The sequence below is a fragment of the Aptenodytes forsteri genome, unplaced genomic scaffold, assembly GCF_000699145.1.
Source record: "Aptenodytes forsteri isolate BGI_AS27 unplaced genomic scaffold, ASM69914v1 Scaffold267, whole genome shotgun sequence".
NCBI classification, from domain to species: domain Eukaryota; kingdom Metazoa; phylum Chordata; class Aves; order Sphenisciformes; family Spheniscidae; genus Aptenodytes; species Aptenodytes forsteri.
In genome coordinates, this window is record NW_008794173.1 from 3032355 (window position 1) to 3051053 (window position 18699).

General features: G+C 40.9%; 1 protein-coding gene across 2 annotated transcripts in view; it reads right to left on the minus strand.

The window, feature by feature from the left end:
- RAD18 (RAD18, E3 ubiquitin protein ligase) overlaps window positions 1-18501 on the minus strand; it is a 64233-nt gene extending 45732 nt beyond the window's left edge. Inside the window, exons 1-5 of one of the 2 annotated variants that reach the window (XM_019473273.1) lie at window positions 18417-18501; window positions 14235-14296; window positions 12703-12773; window positions 4432-4790; window positions 421-520 (exon numbers count right to left, since the gene is read on the minus strand). In XM_019473273.1, coding sequence (XP_019328818.1) covers window positions 421-520; window positions 4432-4790; window positions 12703-12773; window positions 14235-14296; window positions 18417-18444 — 620 coding nt within the window. In that variant the 5' untranslated portion in view covers window positions 18445-18501. The remainder of the gene's footprint in view (window positions 1-420; window positions 521-4431; window positions 4791-12702; window positions 12774-14234; window positions 14297-18416) is intronic. The other variant, XM_009283706.1, reaches the window with a different exon arrangement.
- Window positions 18502-18699: the final 198 nt, after the last annotated feature.

Here is an 18699-nt window from a genome sequence, read left to right on the forward strand (position 1 = left end):
TAACTTGACAGCTAGTGAAGCAATTGTCTTTTGCCCCTTCTGAATCAGGGGAAGCAATTCATTCACAAAGTGAAAAATGGGAGTAAGTGTTATCTGAATAGAATTTTAATGCTAGTGAGCAGAAATGTGACAAGAATAATGTACAAAGTTTTACTCCCTGTGTTGAATTCTTTAAAACATTGTCCAGTGTTTTCTTACTTTTTGGCTTTTAGTGGCAATTCTGCTGGCGATCCACATACTTTGAGAGGGAAAAAATCACCGCTATCATATTTATACAGTGATTTTAGAGTGATCTATACAGCAGATAACCAAGAATCAAACACAATCCACTGTGTTATAACCCATCAACTAATATTTCTTATTTCAGCAGTGTAGAAAAATGGCTACACGCATATAAAAGTTCTTAAAGTTGTTTCTTACCTTCTGAGGCTGTCCTTCTTCTCTTCTCTTGTCAAGCAGCTATCCAGATGTTTGTTTATATATTGCTCTGGAATAGCAACCTCACAAACAGGACAATCCACTGCAAGCAAGGGAGAAGGAACTTACTAGCGTGTATATTACAGCAAAGAGCAAATGTTTTCATCTGAAAAACTAATTGTTGATTGAAGAAAATGAAAATCCAGAATTCCAGATTTCTTTTTTTAAATGATCTGGCATGTCGATCCAGAATCTTAATTTTTCGCTCTCATTTTCATTCCAGAACACTTATTTCCCTCTCTATGTAATATCAGAATGGCTCTCATCTTCCCTGCAGTCAGATGGAATGAAGTCTCTAATAAAAATCTAGAATAACATACATACTACACGGAAACCTAGGGGCCAATATAAACGTAAGCATATTTCCGTGCTAATGTCTTTCACTTTTGCAGTATTTCACTCCCAAATAAAGGAAGCTGCTTCATCTTGATAAAACAGTATAGCACAAACTTTATTCATATTAACATAATGTTCCCAGCCTATGGCTCTCAACAGGACTGTCAATACATGAGTTAACTCAGCCCCACAGGAATCCTATGACCCAACCATGCCTCACACTCATTTCTTAGTACAGATAACTAGATTTTGTGACTTGGGCTCAGAGGGTCAGAAACGCTCCATAGCATGGTCCCACACAACTCAGAATTCTTCTTGCATCATATTTTGAAGAAGCACCTATAAACATTACCCATAAAGACAGTCAAAAAACACAGACTTAAAATATTTGTCTTTAGCAATCACATTATGTCAAAAACAAATGGCTAACTTTAAATGAACAGTATGAGAAAGAGATTCTTTAACTGACATCCTCTGTATTAGTATGAAGGAAGCTGGTTTTGATTTAAAAGACAAAACAGAAAACAACCTATGAAAAACACTGTGAAATGTTGTGGGAATCGAGAGCGTTATCTGGTAACACTGCATTGCAATTCCTGACTCCCGTGACATCATATTCTAGTCAGAGTTTCTTTGCAATTCCTGGCCCCCGTGACATAATTTTTTAGTCAGAGGTTAAAAAAAAAAGAAGAGTTGGGACAGTAACATAACACAATAGTTCTGAGCAGTCTATTATTGTATTTGAAGTTAACACTTCAATTCTTAAAGCAGAAACAAATAAGACTTACTAAAACCACTTCAGCACTGCCTCATTTCAAGTCTTTCATTTACATTGCTTGACCAACTACTTTGCATTTGTGGAAATAATTTCAGTGTAATGCATGCTAGAAGAGTTGGGACAGTAACATAACACAATAGTTCTGAGCAGTCTATTATTGTATTTGAAGTTAACACTTCAATTCTTAAAGCAGAAACAAATAAGACTTACTAAAACCACTTCAGCACTGCCTCATTTCAAGTCTTTCATTTACATTGCTTGACCAACTACTTTGCATTTGTGGAAATAATTTCAGTGTAATGCATGCTCGAGGATCTAATAAGGTCATAAAATGGTAAGCAAATGAAAATGTCAATTGCTCAAGAATAAATGAGCGGTAAAATTTCATGGATTTAAATTACTAACATGAGCAAGTCTGATGCCTAAAACTAGGAAGCGTAACTTCTGGCTAAGTTGATGCCATTTTCATATGGCTACTTTTCCGGCTGTATTACGTCTTTAAGCAGTATTTACCCAGCTAATGAATAAATATGAACTTCAGAGTTCCAGCTGAATAAATTGTTAAACAAAGAACAGATAAATACGAACTAATAAGAATCAGTGTTGGACTCCTACGTGGTCTTTTATTTTAATTTAGGCTTTCAACTGGGTCAATAGGATGGCTGCCATCATGTCAAAACTAAGAGGATTCTGTCATTTTATTGTAGTTGATTAGTATAAATGGGCATTTTCATGCTTCAAAATAAATTAATCTTAACACTGCAGTATTACAGAAGAATAAAGCAGATTACTTTCTTCTGGAGAGTGTATGAATAGGAATATTAACAAAACTGAAACCATGATCATTTTGATTGTGGGTGCACCCCTCAAATAACAAACACATTATAAAATACCTTGCTTCTGGTTACTTAAGGATATGAGAGCAGAATGAATGTCGATGTTGTCTGTCTAGTCATTACAGGGAAGGAGAAGAGAAAATGACTTCATTTTTTACTGAGTCAGTCTGTTGTGCAATTACTGTTTTCTAGAGTTGTTACTCAAAGCAAAGGAATCTAAGTGTTGAACTCCATTTAATTACTTGGCATCAGCCCAAACTTCCTCATCAAGAATATGCTTGTAGCAGAGCTGTCCCACATAAGCAGTAATCTGAATGAAGCATAGTCCAGTTAAATGGGAAGCATCTGAACATGCCAATGCAGATCAGAACAATGCAGAGAAGCGAGATGAATGCCACGTACTGAAGGTACTTTAATGCGTACAGCCAACCACAACCAGACTTCGGGAATAGAACAGGACAAAAACAAAAATTAAGCATCTCACCTTTCTTGACTACTTTTACCACAGATGCAGAAGACTTTTCATGACTTTTGGTGCACTCAGGACTCTCTCGTGATCCCACTTCATTGTCTTTACCAGCAACCTCTGCAGAACTGCTGTAAAGGTTATGGCATTCCTCAGTTTTGAAAATCTTCTGATCTGTTCCTGCCAGGCCATCTGCCTCCTTTGTCAAGGTGCAGACTTTTTCCTTTCTCAAAAAACTGTCAATCACTGGCACCTCTTCTTTTAAAACTGGCCAAGAAATAGGACTCCTAACGTGGCTTTTGCCAGCTGAATGCCTGCTACAGGCCAATGGAGATGAAGTCAGTGGAGTATCCAAGACCAACTGGAACAGCTGTTGTCTAGAAGCATCCAGAAGACAACATGCAGTTAGCTACATTGAACAGTATTAGCTTTTTCTCTGAGAAGAAACCAGAACGAAAACAGATGGAGCTTTTCCTCCATTCCTTCCTCCCTCTCCCCCTTGCAGCACTTGGGAATTGGCTAGCCCACACAACCCAGGAGCAGGAGCACGCGAGCTGAGCCTTGCCATGCTCTACAGAATCAAAGAATTATCTTTCTGATTTTCAAACAAAATAAATTACATTTTGCAGATGTAATAAAATGCCTCTCAAAACATCACATGGAACACAGTAAAGAACAAAGAGTTGTCCCCCTTACTTGAAGATGGTAGATGACCATTTTCAAGCCAGAGTACTTCAAGCACTGTAACCAGCTGTGACAGAGGCTCCTGAAACCAAAGAGCTTAGCAGAAAGCATTGCCATATTCCTTCTGTCCCTCCTTGTTGGACTCCTACATGGTCTTTTATTTTAATTTAGGCTTTCAACTGGGTCAATAGGATGGCTGCCATCATGTCAAAACTAAGAGGATTCTGTCATTTTATTGTAGTTGATTAGTATAAATGGGCATTTTCATGCTTCAAAATAAATTAATCTTAACACTGCAGTATTACAGAAGAATAAAGCAGATTACTTTCTTCTGGAGAGTGTATGAATAGGAATATTAACAAAACTGAAACCATGATCATTTTGATTGTGGGTGCACCCCTCAAATAACAAACACATTATAAAATACCTTGCTTCTGGTTACTTAAGGATATGAGAGCAGAATGAATGTCGATGTTGTCTGTCTAGTCATTACAGGGAAGGAGAAGAGAAAATGACTTCATTTTTTACTGAGTCAGTCTGTTGTGCAATTACTGTTTTCTAGAGTTGTTACTCAAAGCAAAGGAATCTAAGTGTTGAACTCCATTTAATTACTTGGCATCAGCCCAAACTTCCTCATCAAGAATATGCTTGTAGCAGAGCTGTCCCACATAAGCAGTAATCTGAATGAAGCATAGTCCAGTTAAATGGGAAGCATCTGAACATGCCAATGCAGATCAGAACAATGCAGAGAAGCGAGATGAATGCCACGTACTGAAGGTACTTTAATGCGTACAGCCAACCACAACCAGACTTCGGGAATAGAACAGGACAAAAACAAAAATTAAGCATCTCACCTTTCTTGACTACTTTTACCACAGATGCAGAAGACTTTTCATGACTTTTGGTGCACTCAGGACTCTCTCGTGATCCCACTTCATTGTCTTTACCAGCAACCTCTGCAGAACTGCTGTAAAGGTTATGGCATTCCTCAGTTTTGAAAATCTTCTGATCTGTTCCTGCCAGGCCATCTGCCTCCTTTGTCAAGGTGCAGACTTTTTCCTTTCTCAAAAAACTGTCAATCACTGGCACCTCTTCTTTTAAAACTGGCCAAGAAATAGGACTCCTAACGTGGCTTTTGCCAGCTGAATGCCTGCTACAGGCCAATGGAGATGAAGTCAGTGGAGTATCCAAGACCAACTGGAACAGCTGTTGTCTAGAAGCATCCAGAAGACAACATGCAGTTAGCTACATTGAACAGTATTAGCTTTTTCTCTGAGAAGAAACCAGAACGAAAACAGATGGAGCTTTTCCTCCATTCCTTCCTCCCTCTCCCCCTTGCAGCACTTGGGAATTGGCTAGCCCACACAACCCAGGAGCAGGAGCACGCGAGCTGAGCCTTGCCATGCTCTACAGAATCAAAGAATTATCTTTCTGATTTTCAAACAAAATAAATTACATTTTGCAGATGTAATAAAATGCCTCTCAAAACATCACATGGAACACAGTAAAGAACAAAAAGAGTTGTCCCCCTTACTTGAAGATGGTAGATGACCATTTTCAAGCCAGAGTACTTCAAGCACTGTAACCAGCTGTGACAGAGGCTCCTGAAACCAAAGAGCTTAGCAGAAAGCATTGCCATATTCCTTCTGTCCCTCCTTACTGTGGATCTCCTTAGCACAGCTGCTCACTGCCCACCCAGCTGAACAGAACCCACCAAGAGATAACTCCATGCTTGTCAGCTCTTGAGATTTAGTGTCAGCTAACCCAAACTACTTCTGTCACGTTTCATCGAGAATGAGCCAAAGAGCACAAACCCTCCATTCTTTTCTCCTATAAAATAAGGGAAAAACATAACCGACCTCAAGAACAGCCCACTTCAATCTCCACCAGAACGCTTACCACCCATCTATGCATGCTTTACCCCTCACTTGTACTTCCTACCCTCCTCAGGGCTAGCAAATGTCAAGACACGAGTTAAACAGAAGTCTCTTTTCAAAGAAATAAACTTGTATTTTATCAGTAGGAACACAGTAGCAGCAGAAAGCTCATTCTCTTGTCTGTCTCATTAGTGCTTTGAGGTAATATGAAGAATTATAAAGTCACAGTTGTCCTAACTCAGGCAATTGCAAAAGATCTTAAAGACATGTTTTATTCCTACCCCCACCCCAGGGGTTTTTGCAGAATCTTTTTATTTTACCATGTATTTTATACAGATCAATCTAAGATAAATTAAGCCAGAGACTGCATTCTTGCCAGGGAGACAGCATAGCAATGCAGCTGTCCAGACTGCCCATATACCTTGTGGTTCACTTTCACTCCTGTATCATCACAGGTGGAGGGAAGGCTTTCCCACTAACATCAACGATGAACAAACCACATACCCCACTCTTACCCACTACTACTTTGACAAGAGTCCTTCACATCCTGAGGATCACAACAAAGTTCATATCATCCAGCCAAAGACAGCCAGCAGAAGTACACATGCAGTCATTAACCTACTCCTCTTTAATTCACTGCTCCATCATCCCTTGGCAACCTGTACACCATTCACTTGAGCTCTCCAAGAGTGTAAAGCCTGCACAGCTGCCAAGCCCCAGCCTGCTGCATCCTCAGAAGTCCTACCCAAAAAAAAGGCAATTACAAAAAACGTTTTACCATCTACAAGCTCTGACAAACTGGGACAGCTTACAAAAAATGCAAAATCTTAAAGGAAATGAAGCATCTCTCTAACAACGAATGGAGGAGATGGGTTCACCTCTTAAGAGATACTCTGTCCCCACTTGCTAAGTGGGGTAGGGAGGACCTCCCTTTCACTTCTCTTTATAGCAGGATAACACAAGAGGAAGGGATGGGAACAGGGATAGCTTCTGAGGATGCCGAGGAGCCTACGAGCCCAAAGGCACCAAAAGGCACAGTATACCTCATGTGCCCCTGTGCCTCCACCTCCCCAATCCATGCTGCGCTGAAGACAGTTCAGCACTGGGTAACTACTTGGAAAACTTTTCAGTCTTTTAAAATAAAAATTTTTCATGCCTGAGAAGAACAACTAACTACAAGTTGTCTGTATATATCAACTTGTTTTTAAAAGATACGTAAGTCACCAGATGATCCCACAATTGCACTAGTTTAAGTTGGGTTCCTGGTGAACAACCTGCTCAGCACACCAAACACTCTGTACTGGTTATATTCAAGCTAGATCCAGAAGCCCGATTTGGAGTTTAAGTTTCCTGGATTACAGGATGTAACGACCACATCTGTCAATGGCAATTCACATCTGTCCCAAGACACTCTAACTTTCTGCAGTGCAAACAAGTGCAATTAAGCGTGGCAGCAAAACTATGTTTTTCTGTCTGCTTATGCCTAGATATGGACTGGAGGTTTTTAAGGAGGTTATTTCCCCGGCTGACACAGACACAGAGTGGTCTAACTACTGTTGGTGTAGGATCAACCTCACGGGGAACTCAGGAGCTAGTTAATGGGAACATAAACAGAGTGCCTTTGCGCAGCCCTGTCCCACTCCTGCTTCACATTTGCTGTTTACAAGGGGTGTATTTCACCCAGAAGTATCAGAAAGGTCTGACGGCATGGTCTGCTTGACACGGCCATTAGCAGCAATAATTGGCAGACAAAGGATCTCATTTTACAGCAGATAAATGCACAGTATTCTTCAACTTAAAGGTAACAAACTATAGCCTCAGAAGACTTGTCACATCACAGATGGTTATATTCTACGATCAGGTTCAAAAGCGAACAAATTAGTTGCCTTTTATTCCTAATACACTTAGGCAAAGTTTAATCCTCAAAAGGATGCAGCTGGGTGTTCAACTAAAGATGTATTTTTTTTAAATTTTTTTCCCCTTTTTGAACAAGGAATTTATCTTTTGGTTATGTAAAAAAATGTCTATTTATCCAGGCTCCCCCAGGTTTTCAAACAGGCAGCCTACCATTAAAGTAGCTAATCAAAGTCAACACACAGTCTTATCATTATTCTTTTGGCTGTTAAGCAACCATTTTTACACAAAAGCCCAGCATCCTATGCTACAGCAAGCTAAATTCTGCATGGCTCAGATTAACAGATATGTAAATGCAATCATCTGGCATCATATCACAGTTAAGTTTTCCCACAAAATAAAGAATGATACAACCCCAAAAGGCAAAAATATCTGAACAATTAGCCAGTTGCCTATATTCAGTCTTCATCGAGAGAACGCAACTGATCTCCCTCATCTTTTCTGCGTATTTTCTATTGCTTTTGAGAGCTCCTCCTCTTGCCAAAGTAACACATTCTACTATCTGTAACCACCGATTACGTCTGTTTATTTTTCCGCAACATGTATTCACTAGCTAAAATGCGTTTCCCAATGTGTTCACACTAGCTGACAACAGTCCTAAAAGTCAAACTTCACATCAGTTTACCTTTTCACCAGACTTAAGAGCGATTCGTATGTCTTTTTCTCAACATTTCTTTCTCAGGAAGTATCACAACAGTACAGCTTATAGTACCTCGAATTCTCCGAAGCGGAGAACTTCAGTCTGATTTGCCCCTCAGGACGGCTACCAGGCCAAAACGCATGTTTGGAGGTGGGCCGGGACCTGAGACGGACTGCAAACCCAAGCAAGGGGCAGTTGAGCAATTCTGATAAAGGCTGAAGGTAGAGCTGGAGGGAGGAAGGCAGCTCCGTGGCCAGCAGAAGCAGGCGGCAGACACACAGCAAAAGGCTCGGAGTGCAAAGCTTGGCATTTTTGCAATGAGTCCTGTATGAAAGGATAGACTTCTGAACTCAGGAGAGTTGCTCCAGAGCTGACAAGACGGAGTACCCTAATAAAAGACCATCTCACTTCAAATGCAACTTGTTCACATTTGCATGAAGGCAGACAAAATAAAGAAATCTTCTAAACAGAAATTTCAGATTCTGTAATAACAGTTGTCTCAATAAAATATGGTCTGGTATAAAACAAAGAGAGAGAAACTGGAAAAACAATACAAAACCCAAAACCTATCCTATCTTAAGTCGATAATAGAGGTTGTTTTAATTACACCATTAGTCTACAAATAATCATATGGAGTTTTTCCTCATATTGAAGGATAAAGACTTATGAAAAGACTTTCCGAAGGGATCCAATTTTGGCACAGAATCAATGGAAAGAACACTAGGACAAGAATATGAAAACTTGTTTGCCAAAACACACATGAAATCTCTGTATGCCCTTTTTTTTTGGTGGGAAAATACAGAAAATGCTAGGACTAAATTCAAAAGAGGAGAGAAAAGTCCCAGACTGGCTTTTCCCAGAACATGATATTTTGGGCCCACTGAGCAGCTTCACCGGCTGCGTGATGACATCTAGTGGCCCTGCCGGACAGGCCCCCCAAACCCAGGTGCCCCAGGGGTGGAAGAGCCGGAGCACCGCAGGCACTCCCCGCACAGCCCTGGGCTATCCGACAGTACCTTTACCAACTGTCACTCCCCTCCCTCACCGCCAGAGTGAATTACTAAATTTCTCTTTATTCATAGGAATTCTGATAGCCGTTACTGGAGTGATCCGGACAAGCCTGACTAGAGTGGAAGATTCATCCTTCGTTCAGAGACAGACAGCAGAGTCAAGAGAAAGCATGCAGTTAATGGAGAAGTCCATGCTCTACCATCACCAGACTGCCCGGCTCACCCAGAAACCAATTCTACTAGTAATCCTCAGGACAACACAATTTTCAAAAAGCTCTGCATTTTGCATGCAGTTTTCAACATTATCTATTACATGCTCTTAAGAATTTAACACAGACTACTATCACCTCTGAAAGGTTTTAGAAGTTACAATTTTACCTTCCTGGCACAAAAGCAATAAATGCATCACAGCTGACAAACCTCAGTTGAAGAGCACAGGCACCCTTTAAAGGCCGAAAGATGAATTAACAAGATGTTAGTGAGTCCTAACAGGCACTGTTATAACCACTACCCAAATCCTCCTCTAAGACCCATCCTCTTTAATCGCTGGCTTGGGTTAGGACAGGGATTTATGATGCTTTTAGTTTAACTAAAAATGGACAGTCATCTTAATACACTGTATACAGCATACTCTCTCTGCCAGGCATGCTTTAATAACAGTATAAACACCTTGCAAAATTATTTTTCTTCAGATCTGCAAGACCCGCAAAAAAAATTTCAGTGTCCTCCTTCATCGAGATCCTGGTTCCCATTTTATGGTCTGTTTACTTCTCCCTTGCCGAAGCAGCTATGAAGCAGAGAAAGTAGGTGGGAATCTAGTGCTTCCACATAAATAAATTCCAGGGAAGAGATGGGGTTGTGAATCTTCCTAGGAAGAGCTCACACAGGACAGTCCTAACTCTACTAAAGGACAATTTCTCTCCTCGAAATTCCTTCTGCAGTCCTGGAAGTTTAGTCAGTGTATCAGAAGTGACAGTACCTGCTCTCTCAAGCGCTCAGAGTGGATGTCTTTATTCCTCTGACTCACTAGCTGTCAAGTAACCGTGATTAGGAAACTAAGATAGAAAGTTGAAAGTAAAAACATTTTTCTTCCCTACATATGAAAAAAAGCACAGATCATGTTCAGCAAGGACTAGTTTTCTACTTATGCAAGTACAATTCTAAAATCTATTGCTAGATTTTCTAACTAGGTGATGCAGAAACTGACAATTTTCACCAAAATAATCTCTTTATTAGAGGACAATGAAATCAACTTCAAAACAACCTAAAACTTTACACTTATTATTTCTGAAGACACTGGCCTCACTGCAACTGATAAATATATTGTTCATAAACGTAAGATGGCACAAACAGCACTCCCTGTCTCGCTCTCCTGAGCTGGTCAGAGTGGTAAATTCTGCCTGCATAGCACGGCACAAGCAGCAGAGAGAAAGCTGAGCAAAGGTTGCTCTCACCCTGACAGGAGCCTATGGGCATAACTGATCAGAGCGATGCATTCCCTTAACTCCTTCACTGCTCAGGATCTTTGTGTGCACCTGAACACAAGGGCAGGGCAATGTGAATTCAGACCTATTAAAGCCTATTCAAAACTGCTCCTCTACCTTTTCACACAGAATTAACGTTAATGGACCGTAATGAACGACATCTTCACTTTTACCGGGGAAACATCAGAGTCCACCACTTCTACGGGGAGAAAGCAGGACTCCCAAAACGCTCACTGAGCGCAAGCGATAATGAAGGCTCTGATTCTGCAAACACTTGTGCACGAGCTAAACGTTGAGCAAAAGTACAAATGGGATCAGCACTCAGGTCTATTTAGAACGATTTCTATTCCACGCACACACTGACCTGGAGCACAGCTTTTATTTTGCTAAGTACTACCAACATTAACATTTTCTTTCCCTACAGGCCTGACTTAAGAAACGTGTTTGAATTTTGTGAAATACTGAAAAGATTTAAGGCCTAATTTTCATAAACGTTTAACCACCTGAGGCTCAAAGTCAAGCCAGGATGGACTTGAAGAGCTTAGCAGGTTTCAAAAATCAACGCCCGGACTTTGGATTTGTTTTGGGGAGGGCCAAAAGGAAACAAAGCAGATGGGGAAGGAGGGGGGGAGACAGAAGATTTGTCCTGTACCAACATCGCTAGGGCAGAAACCAACAGTGCTCTTATGCTTTAATGATACTCATATCACATAAGACTCTCCAGGCAAGTAGCGTTCCCCTCAAACTCAGGATCATCTGCAGAGCAAACGCCATCGCAGGCTGAGAGCCACGAACGCGGGGTGCCCAGCATCTGAGTGACACAAGATTTACCCACTATCTATATTCCTCTTATGGGTCTGTCTTATTAAAGCAGTTATCTTAGTAAGCCATTTGTTGTTGGGCCTTTCTTACCAAGACCCAGAAAGAAGCCTGTACTGGCTCTTTCCCACCTCACCCGGTACAGAACAGGACGCTACATTTTTTGTCTTATTGATCTAACTTTATGTTGAGAAATTGATTGAACTCCGAGTCACAAAAGGAAAGATTATTAAACTACTCTGACTGGTAAGATTTATACTGATCCATTAAACCAATCAAAAAAAATTAACGTAAAAAAAATTAACGTTTAAGATTCAATATCATAATGGGTCCAAGTCAGCACTACTTGTTCCCTACAAAATTAGACATTCCCAAAAAAAAAAAAATAGTAATCCATTTATCACTAGGAAACACTAAAGGCAGAGTTCAAGCTAAAATAACGGAACTGTAGAATTTCAATTCTTCAAACAAAATCAATTCAATCTAATAGCGGTCATACAGAAGATTAGATCTTCATCACAGAGAAACTCTCTCAAGAAACAAAGCCATAAACTGAACTATGCCCCCTATCACTTACGAAGCGAAGAATCTCATTGACTTCAAGCTCCCAAGTTAATTTCAGAGAAAAAGATGATAGTGTATCTGTCTCCCATAGACGTAGGAACACCTACAAAATACCTAGCAAATCACAGAGCTGCTTCTAACCAAAAGAAAACAGAGAAGTAATACATGAGACTTTACCAAGTCATACTTATTCCGTTGTTCTTGTCTTTCAAACAGATGAGGAGATCAAAAATTAATTAAAAGTGAACAGAAAAGTAGATAAGAAATCCAGGTGAAAGCGCAATACTCCATTACTTTTCTCATCCAGTAAAACTCACATTTTTGGTCCCTCAATACCTACATTTTTCCCATTCAATGACTTCACCAAGAGAATTCCCTTGCAAGTTGACCATTACCACTGGACAAAATGTTTCTGTTCAGAATTTCCCCTGCGCACATAGGAAGGATCTTAGAAGAAAATCTTTATTACCATTATTTTCACCATAGAATCCTGGCACATCTTGACTTCCTACATGTTGGAAGAGACAGTAACTTACACGGCAGCTAACCAGAAACAAAACCAAAATGAGCTTACACAACCCCAACACATCACCTGAGTGGACAGCAACCTTCAGCCAGAAAACTGTAGGATTTTTCCAAAAGCGTAAACATTTGTCTTTGACAACGCTTCTGTCACACCACAATTTTTTTGGTCAGTCCTCACACTGCTCCTCGCTCTGCTCCTCTACGAGGACTCCTGGCCTGGTCACACAAAGTAAGTCACACCTGCCTTTCCAGCTGCCAAACCAGAGATTGTATTAATAAAATTACAGTATACCTTGCAGAATTAAAGCTCTTTACTAGTTCATCTAATGTCCGGTTATTTTTCAGGTCAGATTCCGAGACTGCCTATTAAAAAAAGAAAGAAAGAAAAGGGGAAAAAAACCTAAACATTCAAATGCAGTGAAAACAGCAAGTACCCAGAAAATGTTCAAGTGATCAATAATGTGTTTCTTGGATCTATGCCTCAACCACCCCCCCCCAAATTGCTATGTGAATGAAGATGCACAAAGTATAAACATTTTTTCCTGAAAAATATCCCAAACTAAAGTAACTGCCTGAGAACTGTAAGTCTGGGAAATGACAGGTAATAGATAAAAATGAAGCATAAAGCTAAAGCAACAAAATCCAGTGTACCCAGTCTCCAACAATGCTTTATTGTAGCCCAGTTCTAATTATTTTGAAAACCAAAACAAGGATCCCATGAATGTGATAAGAACCTTAAGCAACAAGGCATGAAAACTGATAAAGGGAGATGTTAATCTTTTGAGTGATTATGGAATGAAAACACAATGAGGTGACTGTGCATTCAATACATTATTTTTAAACAATTTCTGATTTTTATCCCTCTGGCTGTCTCTCTCTGCTTTTCTTTTTTTACAAAGCTTTTACTGGTCTTGCTCATATCAATACCTGTGACTTTTAAGAAGGCGGTAGTAAAATGTACTCCCCAGAAAAGTACATCAAGTAGTCTGCACTTGTTTGAATGTTTAAAAACTGGCAAAGCTACAAATAGATCTGTTTTCCAGTCTTGAAAAGTCTAGTGTGGTTCATACTTTAGAAACACAGAAGAAAATTACTTCTATTTTGCCAATATTCCTGAAGCGCCATTCGTTGTTTTTAGGCAGCCTACCGTTTTTTAGAGGTTCAATAAAGCCCAATTGGCTTAAGATGAAAAGTTAGATTAAGGCCTAGAATAAATTGCATTCTGTGTTCTTTAATCAAAAAAGGCCTTCAAGTCAGATCATAATAATCACCCACCTGCAGAGCAGGCCAAACCTGCCTCTAGTGCTTTTCACATTTAACCTAACTCTCATGGCAAACGCCTCCTCTCCCTGGTGCGTAACATAGTCCTCTCATCCCCAAAAAGGCTACACAGTAGAGTCAGTGAGTTTTAGGTCTAGGTGGTCTGTGGGCACTTCTAAAGATTCCTTGAAAGATGAAGTGAGGCCACTCAATCCCAGAAAATATGTGTGCTTAAATTTCAGCACTCGTGTTTTAAATGCTGGTGTATTTTAACAAACTAGGAGGCAATGTTAAAATTTTCACAACAGATTGTATACACAGCTGTGAGCCAAAACCCAGGTTTGATGCTCCATCTACTTCTGCCTATGCTGACAGAAGAGTAGCTCTGAAACGGGAGAATTCCAGTTGTAAGAGCACCACGCTTTGCCCAAAGAGCTGCTCACCAAAAGGAAAGGTGGCAATATATGACCAGGATTAATTATTTAGCATAGTCCAAAGGGAAAAGCTCCTGAGATTTGCCAAAAAATAAACAAAAAACAAGCTGAGGAAAAGAAAAACACTTACCACACAGCATGTTGGACACTGAGTTTTGTAGGACAAAAACTTGCGTATACAAAGGGAACAATCTGGAAAAAGGAAATATGTAATTTTTAAACAGGCATTCTTCCAAATGCAGTTCAACGTCCTTACCAGTATATTTTCTTCTTGTACAATATATGCAAACTATTCCACAATACACCAATATTGAAAATATACCATTTTTCCATAGCATTAAGATTACCATTGTAGCAAAGATATCTGTATTTTATGCAAGCATCTTTCAACATTTAATCTCAGTCCCTCTGTCAAAAGCAGATGCTTACTTTTGTTTCTTTAACACAAGACAAGAAAACCCTTGTCTGCTACCACCACTAAAAGCAGCGTGTTTGCACTGCTCACTCTGCCACCACCGCTTTTTTTTTTTTTTGACATGACTAATGTTGGATCACTTTCACCTTCCTGCATAGCCCCAGACAAATGCTCTAGCCCCTCTTTTTCCCAGGTGTTTCTTCCCCTTTCCAAAACAATACCAACCTGTTGTTGAGGGAAAAGGCTAAAAAGGATGGGAAACAGGACTGGAATGCTAAGTAAGAGATGGCTTAAATGTTTCCCAGGAAAAGCAAGTCGTATCATCATCACAGGATGCTTCAACAGACTCTTTGGTGAAATATGGCATAAGCTTCATTTTGTCACAGTAAATTCCTGAAATGATTCTGCTTTCTCTACTTATCTATGAGCTTTCATAACCACTTCAAGATATAAAAAGCTTCATCACTCTCCAGCAAAACAGACATTCACTTACTGGATCATTACTGGTCAGAGTCTCAGCACTTAACACACTTAGCAACAGCTACCTAAGCAGATATATTTCAAAGACCCTCTGTGAAGGAGTCTGAAAAGCAGCAGGAGCATTAATGCACTAATTCAACACTTAAAAACACAAACCCATCTAAATACTCAGAAATTACATTATATAGTAAGATATGATATGGGGCGAGGAATCCATAAAAAAGAGAAATAAACTTTTAACTGAACGAATACAAATCAACTTATAGATCTAGCCTGCCAACATCTGACAAGCAGCCACCTTCAGTAAGCAACAGGACTGACCTATATTTGCAACCATCACTGTTCATAGCAAGGGTGGCTGAAGCCTGTTCAAGGATAATAAATCACATAAGCTCTTAGTCTTAACGTTTGTGCCTAGGGCTGGCTCTGGTCCCATGCAGAGAAGACAATGGCCTCACAATTCTCTCTCCCCAGTCCCTTCTCTCCCACTCGCCTCCTCTTCCTATGGGAGAAATAGCCCCGCCACGGCTCAAGTCTCAGCCTGCCATTCCTGGGGTAACATAATAGGTTTCCGTCTACTGTAGACGGCACATACACCGAGAATTAAATGGTGCCACAAAGTTCACTTCCATCTGCACTGACAGACCAAACCCACCTGTAAAACCACATCTACCAAACTAATTATAAGACTCAGCCACAGCACTGTATTTCAGTATACAGAAGAGAATCCCAAAGTATGAATTTAATCTGACAACCATCAGATGCTTAATGACAATGACAGAGTGAAAGTATACAAGTCACTACCAGCAAGTGACAATCTCTATTGAGTTTAAACTGGAAGTAGCAAGGCTGTGAGAAGAAAGAGGAATAAAACAAGCCTGGCACAAGAAAAGTCAGTAATGCCACAATTTACACACCACGCATCGAAGACCATAGGTGTTTTTTTAAACGAGCAAGCAATTCTGAAGCCTGCTTAGCTGGAAACATAGTAGCCATTTCAATACAGATTTAAAGAAAGGAAAATCTTGGATGACAAAAAAGAGCTCCCGCCAACAGCTACAGCCAATTCTATATGAGTAAGTCAAACAGACCCAGGTTCCCCTGCCCACCTTCCAAGCTACGCTGGCCCCAGGCCAGGGCTGCGTGGCTGCACTCGCGCTGAGCTCTGCTTGGGATAAAGGCTCCGACTTCGGCACACTGCTGATTCACCGGGGCCGGCGGCTGCTCCCAGCACCAGCTCCATCCCTTGCTGGAGGGCAGCGCCCTGACGGCGGAGGCAGCAGAACGCAGAGCTGAGATACCCTCAACCATCGCCTGCCACCATCCCCCGACTGGTTCCAGCTGCCTGGGCTCCTCAGGAAAGCAGCACGTTTTAACAACCCTGTGCCAGCGATCATGCCCACCAGGCAGCAAGAAGCAGACCTGGCAGCGATAACATCTTACACCACCTCAGCCTGGATGGACTGAGTTTGTCCTCTTGGACTGGAAGTGTAAGAAACCTCAGGGCCACAATTCACTCTGCCCCTGGTGAGATGTCCGTATTACAGAAGATGTCCATCTTCAGATGCTTTTATTATGTGAAAGAAATATGAATGGCACATCTATACTGTCAATAAAACTACAATCCAAAGCACTGTGGAAATTAAACAACTACTGTCACGAGAGCTACGGAATGCTCTCAGTCACCCAAGAACAAGCAGAGGAGGAATTTTAAGTGGCTATAGGTGCAAACAGATTATAGAGATGTCTAGAAGCCCTGTAATAGATCATTAAGAAAAAGAGAAACAGAAAAAAATTTTGCAAGCAAATGTATTTCATTTCCATCTATTCACAAATAATTACTCATTAATGGCAGAGGACTTTTTGCTCCAATTGTACAATCTCAGTGGACTGAGGAGATTACACAGAGGCAACTGAGTAGAAAATACTTCAAGAAATCTTGATGTATTGTAGAAAACTTAGGCTTGCTGCAATTTGCAGGGGGAAATTCAATGTGTAATCTGTGAAAAAAGACGACATATTCTTTTTGAAGCTAGGGGCCTCTGAACCCAGCTGTGTCACAGGCAGGCTGTACACCAGCTACTGTAGAGAATTTCCAGTGCTCCCCACCATAAATACGCTGTTTTCAATGGTGATAGTTTTGCCAAGCTAAACTAAATTTCATTGCCAAACTACAATGTCCTCCTTCATGTAAGGAAGAGGAAGTGCTATAGTTTCTGAACAAAACAATTATAAGTATTTATTTCAGTGTGAGAAAAGGCAATGTACTTTCCCCTAATCTGACTTTCAGCAAACCACTTCACTACCACGTTCCAGCAGATATCAGCTTGAGGCAGACAGAGCAGCACGGAACATTCTAGCTCATAACACTTAATGCTCTCTGCCATCACTTGTCCTCAAGATGTTATGAAAGATATTGAAATGAAGAATTGTAGGAATAGGTGGCGTTTAAGCGCATTAATCCAGACAACATGTGTTTGTGTCATCAGAAGGTTGCAACCATAATTGCACGAGGAAAGGTTGCTGGCTGCTTCACAGCTTTCATCCAAAAGAGCTCCTCAGAGGCAAACGTCCTTGCTGGCTAAGCCATGAGTAGAAGAGCTACATGTTCTCTAAAGGAAATAAAGGATCAGTAATCTCTGCTCTACATGCCAGTAAATAATAAATAGTCAAAAGATGACTTGTCTCCAAAACTCTAAAGGAGAAAACCCTTTTTTTGAGGACATTTTTCAATAGTTTTCTGTCACTTGGCTAAGATGCAAGAGAATTTTGCCAGCCCATAGGGCCCACAAGGTCATTCTCCAGTCTTGTGTTTCCTGGGAAAGATGTATGAAGACCAAACCATTCACTCAAAATTTGAGTACACCTTCTTCAGCCCTACCTGTCTGCCTTAATCTGTCAACTGAATGACCAGTCAGGCTTAAATAGAGTCACAGGGCCAAGACACACTCCCTCCACAGCCACCCCTGTACTCCCTGGAATGTATGGCAAGGTGCACTTACATGAAATACGTTAATTCTAAATTCCACAAAGTCACAGGATAGAGGGAAGAATGACCTCATCCCCCATTATTGCCTTGCCACAAATGCCCCATTTATGTTGGCTCCAACTCGAGCAATTTTTATTAAAACTACTGTTTCTGTGCAATTTTTATTAAAACTCAAGTAAATTTAAACTGCAACCACTGAGTCAATAGTGATGTATTAATTGACCCTCCATAAAATACGTGACTGACAGGACAGGAGGTACATATTTACAACGAAAAAGAAGTAACAGTTTTGTGTTGACCTCTATGAACTCGGTACTCATGAAGTTAGTACACGAGACAGTAGGACGGGACGAGTCCCGCAAGAGCAAGAAGTTTACACACAGCACTTTCAGTGCGAGAAGTAATCGTGCTCCTTACGCCGTACTTACAGTTATGCGAACACTGCGGAATGATCATCGCAATGCTGAAGTAATCAAAGCATATCCCACACCGCAACAAGTCATCCACTGCCTGCAATGGAAAGCCGAGGTCACTGAACAGCTCGCGGTGGGACACCGTGGGTGACGGGCGCGCTACCGAGCGCACAGCTCCAGCCACGTAGTCTTTCGCTGTACGTTCTCACACAATACAGATCAAGGTAAAGCCTGCATCGGGCGAGGGCGGATTCAATGTCAGGGCGGTACGGCCGGCAGCACCGGCAGGAGCGGCGGC